At 43.3% G+C, this 17,500-nt stretch overlaps 1 protein-coding gene across 1 annotated transcript in view; it reads right to left on the reverse strand.

The window, feature by feature from the left end:
- LOC123733217 (paired box protein Pax-5) overlaps positions 1-17,500 on the reverse strand; it is a 59,299-nt gene that overhangs the window by 5,341 nt on the left and 36,458 nt on the right. Inside the window, exons 6-8 of the mRNA XM_082978301.1 lie at positions 6,823-6,909; positions 5,889-5,978; positions 1-5,453 (exon numbers count right to left, since the gene is read on the reverse strand). The exon at positions 1-5,453 is cut by the window's left edge and continues 5,341 nt beyond it. Coding sequence (XP_082834427.1) covers positions 5,371-5,453; positions 5,889-5,978; positions 6,823-6,909 — 260 coding nt within the window. The 3' untranslated portion in view covers positions 1-5,370. The remainder of the gene's footprint in view (positions 5,454-5,888; positions 5,979-6,822; positions 6,910-17,500) is intronic.

Raw genomic sequence — 17,500 nt, forward strand, 5'->3', positions numbered from 1 at the left:
GTCTCTTCTAGTGGTTCTAGAATGTCCCATCTAGTGGTTCTAGAATGTCCCTTCTAGTGGTTCTAGAATGTCCCATCTAGTGGTTCTGGAATGTCTAGTGGTTGTAGAGTGTCTGGTGGTTCTAGAATGTCCAGTGGTTGTAGAATGTCTAGTGGATGTAGAATGTCTAGTGGTTGTAGAATGTCTGGTGGTTGTAGAATGTCTAGTGGGTGTAGAATGTCTAGTGGTTCTAGAATGTCTAGTGGTTGTAGAATGTCTAGTGGTTGTAGAATGTCTAGTGGTTGTAGAATGTCTAGTGGTTGTAGAATGTCTAGTGGTTCTAGAATGTCTAGTGGTTCTAGAATGTCTAGTGGTTGTAGAATGTCTAGCGGTTGTAGAATGTCTGGTGGTTGTAGAATGTCTAGTGGTTGTAGAATGTCTAGTGGTTGTAGAATGTCTAGTGGTTGTAGAATGTCTAGTAGTTGTAGAATGTACAGTGGTTGTAGAATGTCCAGTGGTTGTAGAATGTCCAGTGGTTGTAGAATGTCTAGTGGTTGTAGAATGTCTAGTGGGTGTAGAATGTCTAGTGGGTGTAGAATGTCTAGTGGTTCTAGAATGTCTGGTGGTTCTAGAATGTCTAGTGGTTGTAGAATGTCTGGTGGTTCTAGAATGTCTGGAGGTTGTAGAATGTCTAGTGGGTGTAGAATGTCTAGTGGTTGTAGAATGTCCGGTGGTTGTAGAATGTCCGGTAGTTCTAGAATGTCCAGTGGTTCTAGAATGTCTAGTGGTTCTAGAATGTCCGGTGGTTCTAGAATGTCCGGTGGTTCTAGAATGTCCGGTGGTTCTAGAATGTCTGGTGGTTGTAGAATGTCTAGTGGGTTAGAATGTCCGGTGGTTCTACAATGTCTAGTGGTTGTAGAATGTCTAGTGGTTGTAGAATGTCTAGTGGGTTAGAATGTCCGGTGGTTCTAGAATGTCTGGTGGTTGTAGAATGTCCGGTGGTTGTAGAATGTCTAGTGGGTGTAGAATGTCTAGTGGGTGTAGAATGTCTAGTGGTTGTAGAATGTCTAGTGGTTGTAGAATGTCTAGTGGTTGTAGAATGTCTAGTGGTTAGAATGTCTAGTGGGTGTAGAATGTCTAGTGGGTGTAGAATGTCTAGTGGTTGTAGAATGTCTAGTGGTTCTAGAATGTCTAGTGGTTCTAGAATGTCTAGTGGTTGTAGAATGTCTAGTGGTTAGAATGTCTAGTGGTTGTAGAATGTCTAGTGGTTGTAGAATGTCTAGTAGGTGTAGAATGTCTAGTGGTTCTAGAATGTCTAGTGGGTGTAGAATGTCTAGTGGTTGTAGAATGTCTAGTGGTTGTAGAATGTCTAGTGGTTCTAGAATGTCAAGTGGGTGTAGAATGTCTAGTGGTTGTAGAATGTCTAGTGGTTGTAGAATGTCTAGTGGTTCTAGAATGTCTAGTGGGTGTAGAATGTCTAGTGGTTGTAGAATGTCTAGTGGTTCTAGAATGTCTAGTGGGTGTAGAATGTCTAGTGGTTCTAGAATGTCTAGTGGGTGTAGAATGTCTAGTGGTTGTAGAATGTCTAGTGGTTCTAGAATGTCTAGTGGGTGTAGAATGTCTAGTGGTTGTAGAATGTCTAGTGGTTGTAGAATGTCTAGTGGGTGTAGAATGTCTAGTGGTTGTAGAATGTCTAGTGGTTGTAGAATGTCTAGTGGGTGTAGAATGTCTAGTGATTGTAGAATGTCTAGTGGTTGTAGAATGTCTAGTGGGTGTAGAATGTCTAGTGGTTGTAGAATGTCTAGTGGGTGTAGAATGTCTAGTGGATGTAGAATGTCTAGTGGGTGTAGAATGTCTAGTGATTGTAGAATGTCTAGTGGTTGTAGAATGTCTAGTGGGTGTAGAATGTCTAGTGGGTGTAGAATGTCTAGTGGGTGTAGAATGTCCAGTGGTTGTAGAATGTCTAGTGGTTGTAGAATGTCTAGTGGTTGTAGAATGTCCGGTGGTTGTAGAATGTCCGGTGGTTGTAGAATGTCTAGTGGGTGTAGAATGTCTGGTGGTTGTAGAATGTCTAGTGGGTGTAGAATGTCTGGTGGTTCTAGAATGTCTAGTGGTTCTAGAATGTCTTGTGGTTGTAGATTGTCCAGTGGTTGTAGAATGTCTAGTGGTTGTAGAATGTCTAGTGGGTTAGAATGTCCGGTGGTTGTAGAATGTCTAGTGGTTCTAGAATGTCTAGTGGTTGTAGAATGTCTAGTGGGTGTAGAATGTCTAGTGGGTGTAGAATGTCTAGTGGTTCTAGAATGTCTAGTGGTTGTAGAATGTCTAGTGGTTGTAGAATGTCTAGTGGGTGTAGAATGTCTAGTGGATGTAGAATGTCTAGTGGTTCTAGAATGTCTAGTGGTTGTAGAATGTCTAGTGGTTGTAGAATGTCTAGTGGGTGTAGAATGTCCGGTGGTTGTAGAATGTCTAGTGGTTGTAGAATGTCTAGTGGGTGTAGAATGTCTAGTGGTTGTAGAATGTCTAGTGGTTCTAGAATGTCTAGTGGTTCTAGAATGTCTAGTGGTTCTAGAATGTCTAGTGGGTGTAGAATGTCTAGTGGTTGTAGAATGTCCGGTGGTTGTAGAATGTCTAGTGGGTGTAGAATGTCTAGTGGTTGTAGAATGTCTAGTGGTTCTAGAATGTCTAGTGGTTCTAGAATGTCCATGTGTTCTAGAATGTCTAGTGGTTCTAGAATGTCTAGTGGGTGTAGAATGTCTAGTGGTTGTAGAATGTCCGGTGGTTGTAGAATGTCTAGTGGGTGTAGAATGTCTAGTGGTTGTAGAATGTCTAGTGGTTCTAGAATGTCTAGTGGTTCTAGAATGTCCATGTGTTCTAGAATGTCTGGTGGTTCTAGAATGTCCGTTCTAGTAATACTAAGTCCACAGGGTTTACCCATATCGAGCACACGAGGCGAACCACAGTAAGGGGTTTTCTTTAGAGTTGCATACAAAACAACTTTATTAAGGTCTACAAATGTGTAACTGAAGGATTATTTTCTATCGCTATTTATTTTACAACAGAGATTGAAACAACAGTTTGTTCAGTAGTTTTCTGTAGCTATATAGATATATATAGATATATATATATATATCTCTTTATGTTCAGTTTTGGTTCCTTCCAACCAGACAGCTACAACTGCACACACACACACACACACACACACACACACACACACACACACACACACACACACACACACACACACACACACACACACACACACACACACACACACACACACACACACACACACACACACACAGAGAGAGAGTATCCAAAACAACAACAAGTCACTCTCAGGCTAAAAACTACATCACACCTTTTTTATTCTCAATTTTTTTGTAAAAATTTTTTGTCACTAAAATCTAAAATGTTTAAATATCATGAATATTTCAAAATCGATATTGATATCTAGACTTATTTAGTCCTTCTTTTAAGTGATTTTTTAAATATACAAATCTCATACAGACGGGCCGGTTACGCGAGAAATGGCACTAAAAAGGCTAGAACCTGCTCTTAACCACAGATCTAGAATCAGTTTAGCCTCTCCCAGGTCCTATCCTTAACCATTGGAGGGGGTATATAACTGACCTTAGATCAGTGACTAGGGACAGTTCCCTGCATACTGGTGTGTGTCAGAGTATCAGTAAAGGCCTAACTCATGCATTGTCACAGCGCAGAACACATAGAGGGGGGGGGGGGGGGAGAAAAACCATAGGTTTCAGTTTATTCTCCCACTGAAGAACGAATGTCTAATGGAAGACAAGCACTAAGAAGGAGAAGGAGAAGAAGAAGTCAAAATGGCGTCTATATGAAGGTGATTTGGGTCACTTTGTGCTTCTTGTCGTTAGTCAGCCACACCACTGGGGGGGGGGGCACCACTATCTTTGGGGATTTTGTAGAGAGAGAGAGAGAGAGAGAGGAGAGAGAGCGAGAGGAGGGGGTGTGGCCACCATTACTACTTCCTGGTTACTCGTTAGCATATTCAGGATGTGTGAAAATAATGGAAATCACCTCTAAAAACGGAAAGACAGAGCCATAATTATACGGTCACTTTTGAGTGCAGCGAAAAGGGATTTAAATATATTTCTCTCTCTCTCTCTCTCTCTCTGTCTCTCTCTCTGTCTCTCTCTCTCTCTCTCTCTGTCTCTCTCTCTCACTCTATATATATCCATCTTATTCACCAGAAACTCGGGTGGCTCCTATTCTGTGCCTGCCTGCCTGCCTGTCTGCCTGCCTGCCTGCCTGCCTGCCTGCCTGCCTGCCTGTCTGTCTGCCTGTCTGCCTGCCTGCCTGTCTGTCTGTCTGTCTGTCTGCCGTCCTTCCTCCCAAAGTGGGCACTTTCTTCACTTCCCTTCACTGAGTTCAAAGGAAATGACTGGTATAACAATAATTAATTTTTTAAAAAAGCCTCTACCAATCCAATGGTTTTAGATTTGTGGGAAGTAGTGAACGAGTGTACACTTCAGGAGAAAGGAGATCCTATTGGGATTCACCCTCTACGTTGTACTTATCAGGCTGTAATGTGGAGGCTGTTCAGTTCCATCTCTCCAGGTCTTTGTCTCTGCTGGGCGGCTAGTCTCCCTGGCTAGTAGTTCATTGATTGATTGATTGATTAATGTCAGTGATTGGCCAGACAGTCTAGTTACCTGGTGTCCCAGGTCTGAATCAGTCCCTGGTTAGAGGGGCAGGATGACAACCAGGTGACAACCAGGAGAGCTCTGAACTACAGTCGAATAGTCCTGGTGTATATAATAACAACCAATCTAACCTGGGATCAGCTTGCCCTCCTCAGATCCTATCCCTACCCGTTAGGTGGTAAACTCTCCAATCTGACCTGGGATCAGCTTGCCCTCCTCAGATCCTATCCCTACCCGTTAGGTGGTAAACTATCCAATCTGACCTGGGATCAGTCTCTGTGGGTGCATCCTTCCTGTTTATTCCACGTTATCGTAACAGGTGCAATAGCAATAGGTCAGTGTCTCAGCTCAGCAGCGATTGGTCGGCTCGAGTGTCAATCAAATGCGTGCAGTCGGGAGTTTACTGATGTAAAGCAGATCTTCCTCCTCGTCCTCTTCGTCCACTTCCTCTTCCTCCTCTTCTCCTTCCTGTTTTTCCTCCTCTCCTTCCTCCTCCTCTCCTTCCTGTTTCTCCTCCTCTCCTTCCTCCTCCTCTCCTTCCCCCTCCTCTCCTTCCTCCTCCTCTCCTTCCTGTTTCTCCTCCTCTCCTTCCTGTTTCTCCTCCTCTACTTCCTCCTCTGTCAGTTGGCAGGCTACTATTGGACAGTGCTGGTGCTATCTCTCCTTTCTTCCTCCTCTTCCTCATCCTCCTCTTCATCGTTGATTGGCGGGGTCAGTGGCGGTCGTAGGCGGAGGCAGTTGCCGTGGCAGCCGGTCCCGCCCCTCGCGATGCCGCGCTGTAGTAGTACGGCGACCCTACACACACACACACACACACACACACACACACACACACACACACACACACACACACACACACACACACACACACACACACACACTCAGTTAGTGGCTGGGCAGGAGCAGCATTGTTATAGTTGACGGGAAGATGGTCACACACACACACACACACACACACACACACAGAGCGCTGCTACTTCTAATCCCCTGTGCCACACACTCCCCTCGCGGATACCTGTCCCTGTCATATCCATCAATCACACACTGACACCTACCTCCCCTGTTCCTCTACCTGTCAGCCTCATCACTATGTCAGCCCTGTCTGTCTGTCTGTCTGTCTGTCTGTCTGTCTGTCTGTCTGTCTGTCTGTCTGTCTGTCTGTCTGTCTGTCTGTACTGTAGGTAATTCCACTGGACTGTCTGGAAGTACAGAGCTACTGTTAAATCCCACCTTGCATCTGTCCCGTCTGGCTGGCGGTGAAGAGGCCAGAGGAACAGCCGATCTCCGTCCCCAGGAGAGACCCATAGTCCTGTTGGAACACTGAGAGAGAGAGAGAGAGAGGACATCACTACAGGTTAATAACCTCTGAACCCTGACCTCTCTCTGACCCCTGACCTGTAATCTCTGACACAGACACAACCGTAAGGTTAGTTAGAGAACTCGGCTTTGTGTCAAGTCCTCAATAATGGTTTTCTGCGATAGCACGGGGGGGGGGGGGGGGGGGGGGGGGGGCGGGGTCAAGCGCCGTTGAGGCCATCTCCATTTTGAAGTAGTCAATTTTCTCTTCTTCTTTTTATATTTGAAAAAGAGGCTCAGTCTAATATTGATGATTTACTGCCACCTCCAGGGCTGAAGTCCTGAACTATAGATTGTGTGGCATTAATTTATTGTAGCCACTAGATGGCGATTAATATAGATTAAAACCATTAACAAACCATAGCATCCTATTAGAAGAAGAAGAAGAAGACAGTGCTCTGATCATAAGCCTGATCGCTCCCATAGGAAACCCCATAGGAATCACCACCCAGTCGACTACTTTAAAATGGTGGAAGCCTTCAAAGTCCACACAACAACAAAAAAAGGGTTCTATCCCCAAGTTAAGTCATCTAATTATCTCTATGGACAACAACACTACAGTCAATCTACAGTCAGTGTAGACTACAGACTAACCCCTGACCTCTATAAACCCCTTAACCTAGTGGTCAGCACAGCCTGAACTTCAACCTCCAGTGATATCAAATTCACACATAGGGCTCTGCTCAAAAAAGTAGTAGTGCACTAAATAGGGAATTAGGATGTCTTTGAGAAAGAATGGTGGATTGGTTGATTGGTTAATTGGTTAATTGAATAATGTCCATGATGGGTGTAGGGGTTATTGCCTTACCTAACAGGCTGGGGTTTGGAAATCTCCAGGACTCGTTATATGTGGAATACTGAGGGTGGGAATAGGGACTCCCCGAAAAATCTCCTCCTGGAACAGAAACAGATAGGAACAGTTATTAACCGTTAATAACAGATAGGAACCGATAGGAACAGATATGAACTAGCTAACAACAGCTAACAACAGATAGGAACAGATAGGAACAGATATGAACTAGCTAAGAACAGATAAGAACAGCTAACAACAGATAGGAACCAATAGGAACAGCTAACAACAGATAGGAACAGACAGGAACACACAGGAACAGATGGGAACAGATGGGAACAGATGGGAACAGATGGGAACACACAGGAACACACAGGAACACACAGAAACACACAGGAACAGACAGGAACAGACGGGAACAGACGGGAACAGACAGGAACAGACAGGAAGTAACAGACAGGAACAGACAGGAACAGACGGGAACAGATGGGAACAGACGGGAACAGACAGGAACAGACAGGAACAGACAGGAAGTAACAGACAGGAACAGACAGGAACAGACGGGAACAGACGGGAACAGACAGGAACAGACAGGAACAGACAGGAAGTAACAGACAGGAACAGACAGGAACAGATGGGAACAGACAGGAACAGACAGGAACAGACAGGAACAGACGGGAACAGATGGGAACAGACGGGAACAGACAGGAAGTAACAGACAGGAACAGACAGGAACAGACAGGAAGTAACAGACAGGAACAGACAGGAACAGACGGGAACAGACGGGAACAGATGGGAACAGACAGGAACAGACAGGAACAGACAGGAAGTAACAGACAGGAACAGACAGGAACAGACAGGAAGTAACAGATAGGAACAGACAGGAAGTAACAGACAGGAAGTAACAGACAGGAACAGACAGGAAGTAACAGACAGGAAAAGAACAGTAGTAGTAGTAGCGTATCTCTCTCTCCTTCCTCTTCGACCTTTCTTCCTCTTCTCTCTCTCTCTTTCTTTTTCCCCCACAATCCAGCCACCACCCTCACATCAAAAACAACATTCCCTGTCCTCTCCTCCTCTCCTCCTCTCTCTCTCTCTCTCTCTCTCTCTCTCTCTCTCTCTCCTCCTCTCCTCTCTCTCTCTCTCTCTCTCTCTCTCTCTTTTCTTGTTTTCCTCAAAACCTTTACTCCTCCCCAGGGATTCTTCTCCCTGAGCTGACAGTCACTGAGCCCTCCCTCCTTCCCTCCATCTCTCTGTCTCTCTCCCCCCGTTCTGTCCGTTCTGCCTCAGTGATTCGCCACCCCCCCGAGAGAGCGCGCTAGAGAGAGAGAGAGAGAGAGAGAGAGAGAGAGAGAGCTTTGCTATATGAGGATTATAATAGAGTAGACAAAGAAGTGAAGAGAAGAGATGATGAACAGTATTAGAGAGAGTCTCCTGTCAGGTGAACAGTATTAGAGAGAGTCTCCTGTCAGGTGAACAGTATTAGAGAGAGTCTCCTGTCAGGTGAACAGAGAGTCTCCTGTCAGGTGAACAGTATTAGAGAGAGTCTCCTGTCAGGTGAACAGTATTAGAGAGAGTCTCCTGTCAGGTGAACAGTATTAGAGAGAGTCTCCTGTCAGGTGAACAGTATTAGAGAGAGTCTCCTGTCAGGTGAACAGTATTAGAGAGAGTCTCCTGTCAGGTGAACAGTATTAGAGAGAGTCTCCTGTCAGGTGAACAGTATTAGAGAGAGTCTCCTGTCAGGTGAACAGTATTAGAGAGAGTCTCCTGTCAGGTGAACAGTATTAGAGAGAGTCTCCTGTCAGGTGAACAGTATTAGAGAGAGTCTCCTGTCAGGTGAACAGTATTAGAGAGAGTCTCCTGTCAGGTGAACAGTATTAGAGAGAGTCTCCTGTCAGGTGAACAGTATTAGAGAGAGTCTCCTGTCAGGTGAACAGTATTAGAGAGAGTCTCCTGTCAGGTGAACAGTATTAGAGAGAGTCTCCTGTCAGGTGAACAGTATTAGAGAGAGTCTCCTGTCAGGTGAACAGTATTAGAGAGAGTCTCCTGTCAGGTGAACAGTATTAGAGAGATTCTCCTGTCAGGTGAACAGTATTAGAGAGAGTCTCCTGTCAGGTGAACAGTATTAGAGAGAGTTTCCTGTCCTGAGGTACTGTGATGAAGAGTTTCCTGTCCTGAGGTACTGTGGTGAAGAGTTAGGCTGCGTCCCAAATGGCACCCTATTCCCCTTTCTGGGTCAGAAGTAGTGCACTGGATAATACACTGCATGGCCAACAGGATGTGGACACCTGGTCGTCAAACATCTCATTCCAAAATCATGGGCATTACAATGGAGTTGGTCCCCCCCCCCCCCCCCCCCCCCCTTTGCTGCTATAACAGCCTCCACTCTTCTGGGAAGGATTTCCACTAGATGTTGGGACATTGCTGCTATAACAGCCTCCTCTCTTCTGGGAAGGATTTACACTAGATGTTGGAACATTGCTGCTATAACAGCCTCCACTCTTCTGGGAAGGATTTCCACTAGATGTTGAAACAACGCTGATGGGACTTTCTTCCATTCAGCCACAAGAGCATTAGGGAGGTAGAGTTCTCCTGGCATCCGCCAAAAAACAGATTCGTCCGTCGGACTGCCAGATGGTGAAGCGTGATTCATCACTCCAGAGAAGGCATTTCCACTGCTCCAGAGTCCAATGGCGGGCGAACTTTACACCACTCCAGCTGACGCTTGGCATTGCGCATGGTGATCTTAGGCTTGTGTGCGGCTGCTCGGCCATGGAAACCCATTTCATGAAGCTCCCGACGAACAGTTCTTGTGCTGACGTTGCTTCCAGAGGCAGTTTGGAACTCGGTAGTGAGGTTTGCAACCAAGGACAGACGATTTTAAACGCGCTACGCGCTTCAGCACTCGCCGGTCCCGTTCTGTGAGCTTGTGTGGCCTACCACTTCGCGGCTGAGCCGTTGTTGCTCCTCGACGTTTCCACTTCACAATAACCGGGGCAGCTCTAGCAGGGCAGAAATTTGACAAACTGGCTTGTTGGTAAGGTGGTATCCTATGACGGTGCCACGTTGAAAGTCACTGAGCTCTTCTTCAGTAAGGCCATTCTACTGCTAATGTTTGTCTATGGAGATTGCATGGCTGTGTGGTCGATTTTATACACCTGTAAGCAACGGGTGTGGCTGAAATAGAATCCATTAATTTGATACCAGAATCACGATACCTGTTAGAATCGTGGCAATGAAACAAAACACGAAGCGGATTTAACTTCTTCAGGAAGACGGTCCTAATGCTGGAAACAAACATCATTATGTTGCCTTCCAGAGTCATATTTATTTAGTTTCCAAGTTGTAGCTGGGTCTACTACAGGTTAATAAAGAGCTGGGTCTACTACAGGTTAATAAAGAGCTGGGTACTACAGGTTAATAAAGAGCTGGGTACTACAGGTTAATAAAGAGCTGGGTACTACAGGTTAATAAAGAGCTGGGTACTACAGGTTAATAAAGAGCTGAGTACTACAGGTTTATAAAGAGCTGGGTACTACAGGTTAATAAAGAGCTGGGTACTACAGGTTAATAAAGAGCTGGGTACTACAGGTTAATAAAGAGCTGGGTACTACAGGTTAATAAAGAGCTGGGTACTACAGGTTAATAAAGAGCTGGGTACTACAGGTTAATAAAGAGCTGGGTACTACAGGTTAATAAAGAGCTGGGTCTACTACAGGTTTATAAAGAGCTGGGTACTACAGGTTAATAAAGAGCTGGGTCTACTACAGGTTAATAAAGAGCTGGGTACTACAGGTTTATAAAGAGCTGGGTCTACTACAGGTTAATAAAGAGCTGGGTACTACAGGTTTATAAAGAGCTGGGTCTACTACAGGTTAATAAAGAGCTGGGTACTACAGGTTTATAAAGAGCTGGGTACTACAGGTTAATAAAGAGCTGGGTACTACAGGTTAATAAAGAGCTGGGTCTACTACAGGTTAATAAAGAGCTGGGTCTACTACAGGTTAATAAAGAGCTGGGTACTACAGGTTAATAAAGAGCTGGGTACTACAGGTTAATAAAGAGCTGGGTCTACTACAGGTTTATAAAGAGCTGGGTACTACAGGTTAATAAAGAGCTGGGTCTACTACAGGTTAATAAAGAGCTGGGTACTACAGGTTAATAAAGAGCTGGGTCTACTACAGGTTAATAAAGAGCTGGGTCTACTACAGGTTAATAAAGAGCTGGGTACTACAGGTTTATAAAGAGCTGGGTCTACTACAGGTTAATAAAGAGCTGGGTCTACTACAGGTTAATAAAGAGCTGGGTACTACAGGTTAATAAAGAGCTGGGTACTACAGGTTAATAAAGAGCTGGGTACTACAGGTTAATAAAGAGCTGGGTACTACAGGTTAATAAAGAGCTGGGTACTACAGGTTAATAAAGAGCTGGGTACTACAGGTTAATAAAGAGCTGGGTCTACTACAGGTTTATAAAGAGCTGGGTACTACAGGTTAATAAAGAGCTGGGTACTACAGGTTAATAAAGAGCTGGGTCTACTACAGGTTAATAAAGAGCTGGGTACTACAGGTTAATAAAGAGCTGGGTACTACAGGTTTATAAAGAGCTGGGTCTACTACAGGTTAATAAAGAGCTGGGTACTACAGGTTAATAAAGAGCTGGGTACTACAGGTTAATAAAGAGCTGGGTACTACAGGTTAATAAAGAGCTGGGTACTACAGGTTAATAAAGAGCTGGGTCTACTACAGGTTAATAAAGAGCTGGGTACTACAGGTTAATAAAGAGCTGGGTACTACAGGTTTATAAAGAGCTGGGTACTACAGGTTAATAAAGAGCTGGGTACTACAGGTTAATAAAGAGCTGGGTACTACAGGTTAATAAAGAGCTGGGTACTACAGGTTAATAAAGAGCTGGGTCTACTACAGGTTAATAAAGAGCTGGGTCTACTACAGGTTAATAAAGAGCTGGGTACTACAGGTTAATAAAGAGCTGGGTACTACAGGTTAATAAAGAGCTGGGTACTACAGGTTAATAAAGAGCTGGGTACGACAGGTTAATAAAGAGCTGGGTACTACAGGTTAATAAAGAGCTGGGTACTACAGGTTAATAAAGAGCTGGGTCTACTACAGGTTAATAAAGAGCTGGGTCTACTACAGGTTAATAAAGAGCTGGGTACTACAGGTTAATAAAGAGCTGGGTCTACTACAGGTTAATAAAGAGCTGGGTACTACAGGTTAATAAAGAGCTGGGTACTACAGGTTAATAAAGAGCTGGGTACTACAGGTTAATAAAGAGCTGGGTACTACAGGTTAATAAAGAGCTGGGTAAAACAGGTTAATAAAGAGCTGGGTACTACAGGTTAATAAAGAGCTGGGTACTACAGGTTAATAAAGAGCTGGGTACTACAGGTTAATAAAGAGCTGGGTACTACAGGTTAATAAAGAGCTGGGTACTACAGGTTAATAAAGAGCTGGGTACTACAGGTTTATAAAGAGCTGGGTACTACAGGTTAATAAAGAGCTGGGTCTACTACAGGTTAATAAAGAGCTGGGTCTACTACAGGTTAATAAAGAGCTGGGTCTACTACAGGTTAATAAAGTGCTGGGTCTACTACAGGTTAATAAAGAGCTGGGTCTACTACAGGTTAATAAAGAGCTGGGTACTACAGGTTAATAAAGAGCTGGGTACTACAGGTTAATAAAGAGCTGGGTACGACAGGTTAATAAAGAGCTGGGTACTACAGGTTAATAAAGAGCTGGGTACTACAGGTTAATAAAGAGCTGGGTACTACAGGTTAATAAAGAGCTGGGTACTACAGGTTAATAAAGAGCTGGGTACTACAGGTTAATAAAGAGCTGGGTCTACTACAGGTTAATAAAGAGCTGGGAACTACAGGTTAATAAAGAGCTGGGTCTACTACAGGTTAATAAAGAGCTGGGTACTACAGGTTAATAAAGAGCTGGGTCTACTACAGGTTAATAAAGAGCTGGGTACTACAGGTTAATAAAGAGCTGGGTACTACAGGTTTATAAAGAGCTGGGTACTACAGGTTTATAAAGAGCTGGGTACTACAGGTTAATAAAGAGCTGGGTAAAACAGGTTAATAAAGAGCTGGGTACTACAGGTTAATAAAGAGCTGGGTACTACAGGTTAATAAAGAGCTGGGTACTACAGGTTAATAAAGAGCTGGGTACTACAGGTTAATGAAGAGCTGGGTCTACTACAGGTTAATAAAGAGCTGGGTACTACAGGTTAATAAAGAGCTGGGTCTACTACAGGTTTATAAAGAGCTGGGTACTACAGGTTTATAAAGAGCTGGGTACTACAGGTTAATAAAGAGCTGGGTACTACAGGTTAATAAAGAGCTGGGTACTACAGGTTAATAAAGAGCTGGGTACTACAGGTTAATAAAGAGCTGAGTACTACAGGTTAATAAAGAGCTGGGTCTACTACAGGTTAATAAAGTGCTGGGTACTACAGGTTAATAAAGAGCTGGGTACTACAGGTTAATAAAGAGCTGGGTACTACAGGTTAATAAAGAGCTGGGTACTACAGGTTAATAAAGAGCTGGGTACTACAGGTTAATAAAGAGCTGGGTCTACTACAGGTTAATAAAGAGCTGGGTCTACTACAGGTTAATAAAGAGCTGGGTCTACTACAGGTTTATAAAGAGCTGGGTCTACTACAGGTTAATAAAGAGCTGGGTCTACTACAGGTTTATAAAGAGCTGGGTACTACAGGTTAATAAAGAGCTGGGTCTACTACAGGTTAATAAAGAGCTGGGTCTACTACAGGTTAATAAAGAGCTGGGTCTACTACAGGTTAATAAAGAGCTGGGTACTACAGGTTAATAAAGAGCTGGGTACTACAGGTTTATAAAGAGCTGGGTACTACTACAGGTTAATAAAGAGCTGGGTCTACTACAGGTTAATAAAGAGCTGGGTCTACTACAGGTTAATAAAGAGCTGGGTACTACAGGTTAATAAAGAGCTGGGTACTACAGGTTAATAAAGAGCTGGGTCTACTACAGGTTAATAAAGAGCTGGGTCTACTACAGGTTAATAAAGAGCTGGGTCTACTACAGGTTAATAAAGAGCTGGGTCTACTACAGGTTAATAAAGAGCTGGGTACTACAGGTTAATAAAGAGCTGGGTCTACTACAGGTTAATAAAGAGCTGGGTACTACAGGTTAATAAAGAGCTGGGTACTACAGGTTAATAAAGAGCTGGGTCTACTACAGGTTAATAAAGAGCTGGGTACTACAGGTTAATAAAGAGCTGGGTACTACAGGTTAATAAAGAGCTGGGTACTACAGGTTAATAAAGAGCTGGGTACTACAGGTTAATAAAGAGCTGGGTCTACTACAGGTTAATAAAGAGCTGGGTACTACAGGTTAATAAAGAGCTGGGTACTACAGGTTAATAAAGAGCTGGGTACTACAGGTTAATAAAGAGCTGGGTCTACTACAGGTTAATAAAGAGTTGGGTACTACAGGTTAATAAAGAGCTGGGTCTACTACAGGTTAATAAAGAGCTGGGTCTACTACAGGTTAATAAAGAGCTGGGTACTACAGGTTAATAAAGAGCTGGGTCTACTACAGGTTAATAAAGAGCTGGGTCTACTACAGGTTAATAAAGAGCTGGGTCTACTACAGGTTAATAAAGAGCTGGGTACTACAGGTTAATAAAGAGCTGGGTCTACTACAGGTTAATAAAGAGCTGGGTACTACAGGTTAATAAAGAGCTGGGTACTACAGGTTAATAAAGAGCTGGGTACTACAGGTTAATAAAGAGCTGGGTACTACAGGTTAATAAAGAGCTGGGTACTACAGGTTAATAAAGAGCTGGGTACTACAGGTTAATAAAGAGCTGGGTACTACAGGTTAATAAAGAGCTGGGTACTACAGGTTAATAAAGAGCTGGGTACTACAGGTTAATAAAGAGCTGGGTACTACAGGTTAATAAAGAGCTGGGTCTACTACAGGTTAATAAAGAGCTGGGTCTACTACAGGTTAATAAAGAGCTGGGTACTACAGGTTAATAAAGAGCTGGGTACTACAGGTTAATAAAGAGCTGGGTACTACAGGTTAATAAAGAGCTGGGTACTACAGGTTAATAAAGAGCTGGGTACTACAGGTTTATAAAGAGCTGGGTACTACAGGTTAATAAAGAGCTGGGTCTACTACAGGTTTATAAAGAGCTGGGTCTACTACAGGTTAATAAAGAGCTGGGTACTACAGGTTAATAAAGAGCTGGGTACTACAGGTTAATAAAGAGCTGGGTACTACAGGTTAATAAAGAGCTGGGTACTACAGGTTAATAAAGAGCTGGGTCTACTACAGGTTAATAAAGAGCTGGGTACTACAGGTTAATAAAGAGCTGGGTACTACAGGTTAATAAAGAGCTGGGTACTACAGGTTAATAAAGAGCTGAGTACTACAGGTTAATAAAGAGCTGGGTACTACAGGTTAATAAAGAGCTGGGTACTACAGGTTAATAAAGAGCTGGGTACTACAGGTTAATAAAGAGCTGGGTACTACAGGTTAATAAAGAGCTGGGTACTACAGGTTAATAAAGAGCTGGGTACTACAGGTTAATAAAGAGCTGGGTACTACAGGTTAATAAAGAGCTGGGTACTACAGGTTAATAAAGAGCTGGGTACTACAGGTTAATAAAGAGCTGGGTCTACTACAGGTTAATAAAGAGCTGGGTACTACAGGTTAATAAAGAGCTGGGTCTACTACAGGTTAATAAAAAGCTGGGTCTACTACAGGTTAATAAAGAGCTGGGTACTACAGGTTAATAAAGAGCTGGGTACTACAGGTTTATAAAGAGCTGGGTACTACAGGTTAATAAAGAGCTGGGTACTACAGGTTAATAAAGAGCTGGGTACTACAGGTTAATAAAGAGCTGGGTACTACAGGTTAATAAAGAGCTGGGTCTACTACAGGTTAATAAAGAGCTGGGTACTACAGGTTAATAAAGAGCTGGGTCTACTACAGGTTAATAAAGAGCTGGGTACTACAGGTTAATAAAGAGCTGGGTACTACAGGTTAATAAAGGGCTGGGTACTACAGGTTAATAAAGAGCTGGGTCTACTACAGGTTAATAAAGAGCTGGGTACTACAGGTTAATAAAGAGCTGGGTACTACAGGTTAATAAAGAGCTGGGTACTACAGGTTAATAAAGAGCTGGGTACTACAGGTTAATAAAGAGCTGGGTACTACAGGTTTATAAAGAGCTGGGTCTACTACAGGTTAATAAAGAGCTGGGTACTACAGGTTAATAAAGAGCTGGGTACTACAGGTTAAAAAAGAGCTGGGTCTACTACAGGTTAATAAAGAGCTGGGTCTACTACAGGTTAATAAAGAGCTGGGTCTACTACAGGTTATTAAAGAGCTGGGTACTACAGGTTAATAAAGAGCTGGGTCTACTACAGGTTAATAAAGAGCTGGGTCTACTACAGGTTAATAAAGAGATGGGTACTACAGGTTAATAAAGAGCTGGGTACTACAGGTTAATAAAGAGCTGGGTCTACTACAGGTTAATAAAGAGCTGGGTACTACAGGTTAATAAAGAGCTGGGTCTACTACAGGTTAATAAAGAGCTGGGTCTACTACAGGTTAATAAAGAGCTGGGTACTAAAGGTTAATAAAGAGCTGGGTACTACAGGTTTATAAAGAGCTGGGTACTACAGGTTAATAAAGAGCTGGGTACTACAGGTTAATAAAGAGCTGGGTCTACTACAGGTTAATAAAGAGCTGGGTACTACAGGTTAATAAAGAGCTGGGTACTACAGGTTAATAAAGAGCTGGGTCTACTACAGGTTAATAAAGAGCTGGGTACTACAGGTTAATAAAGAGCTGGGTACTACAGGTTAATAAAGAGCTGGGTACTACAGGTTAATAAAGAGCTGGGTACTACAGGTTAATAAAGAGCTGGGTACTACAGGTTAATAAAGAGCTGGGTACTACAGGTTAATAAAGAGCTGGGTACTACAGGTTAATAAAGAGCTGGGTCTACTACAGGTTAATAAAGAGCTGGGTACTACAGGTTAATAAAGAGCTGGGTCTACTACAGGTTAATAAAGAGCTGGGTACTACAGGTTAATAAAGAGCTGGGTCTACTACAGGTTAATAAAGAGCTGGATACTACAGGTTAATAAAGAGCTGGGTACTACAGGTTAATAAAGAGCTGGGTACTACAGGTTAATAAAGAGCTGGGTACTACAGGTTAATAAAGAGCTGGGTCTACTACAGGTTAATAAAGAGCTGGGTCTACTACAGGTTAATAAAGAGCTGGGTCTACTACAGGTTAATAAAGAGCTGGGTACTACAGGTTTATAAAGAGCTGGGTACTACAGGTTAATAAAGAGCTGGGTACTACAGGTTAATAAAGAGCTGGGTACTACAGGTTAATAAAGAGCTGGGTACTACAGGTTAATAAAGAGCTGGGTACTACAGGTTAATAAAGAGCTGGGTCTACTACAGGTTAATAAAGAGCTGGGTACTACAGGTTAATAAAGAGCTGGGTACTACAGGTTTATAAAGAACTGGGTACTACAGGTTTATAAAGAGCTGGGTCTACTACAGGTTAATAAAGAGCTGGGTACTACAGGTTTATAAAGAGCTGGGTCTACTACAGGTTAATAAAGAGCTGGGTACTACAGGTTAATAAAGAGCTGGGTACTACAGGTT

Source organism: Salmo salar, chromosome 08 (genome assembly GCF_965601325.2).
Source record: "Salmo salar chromosome 08, fSalSal1, whole genome shotgun sequence".
Classification (NCBI taxonomy): Eukaryota; Metazoa; Chordata; class Actinopteri; order Salmoniformes; family Salmonidae; genus Salmo; species Salmo salar.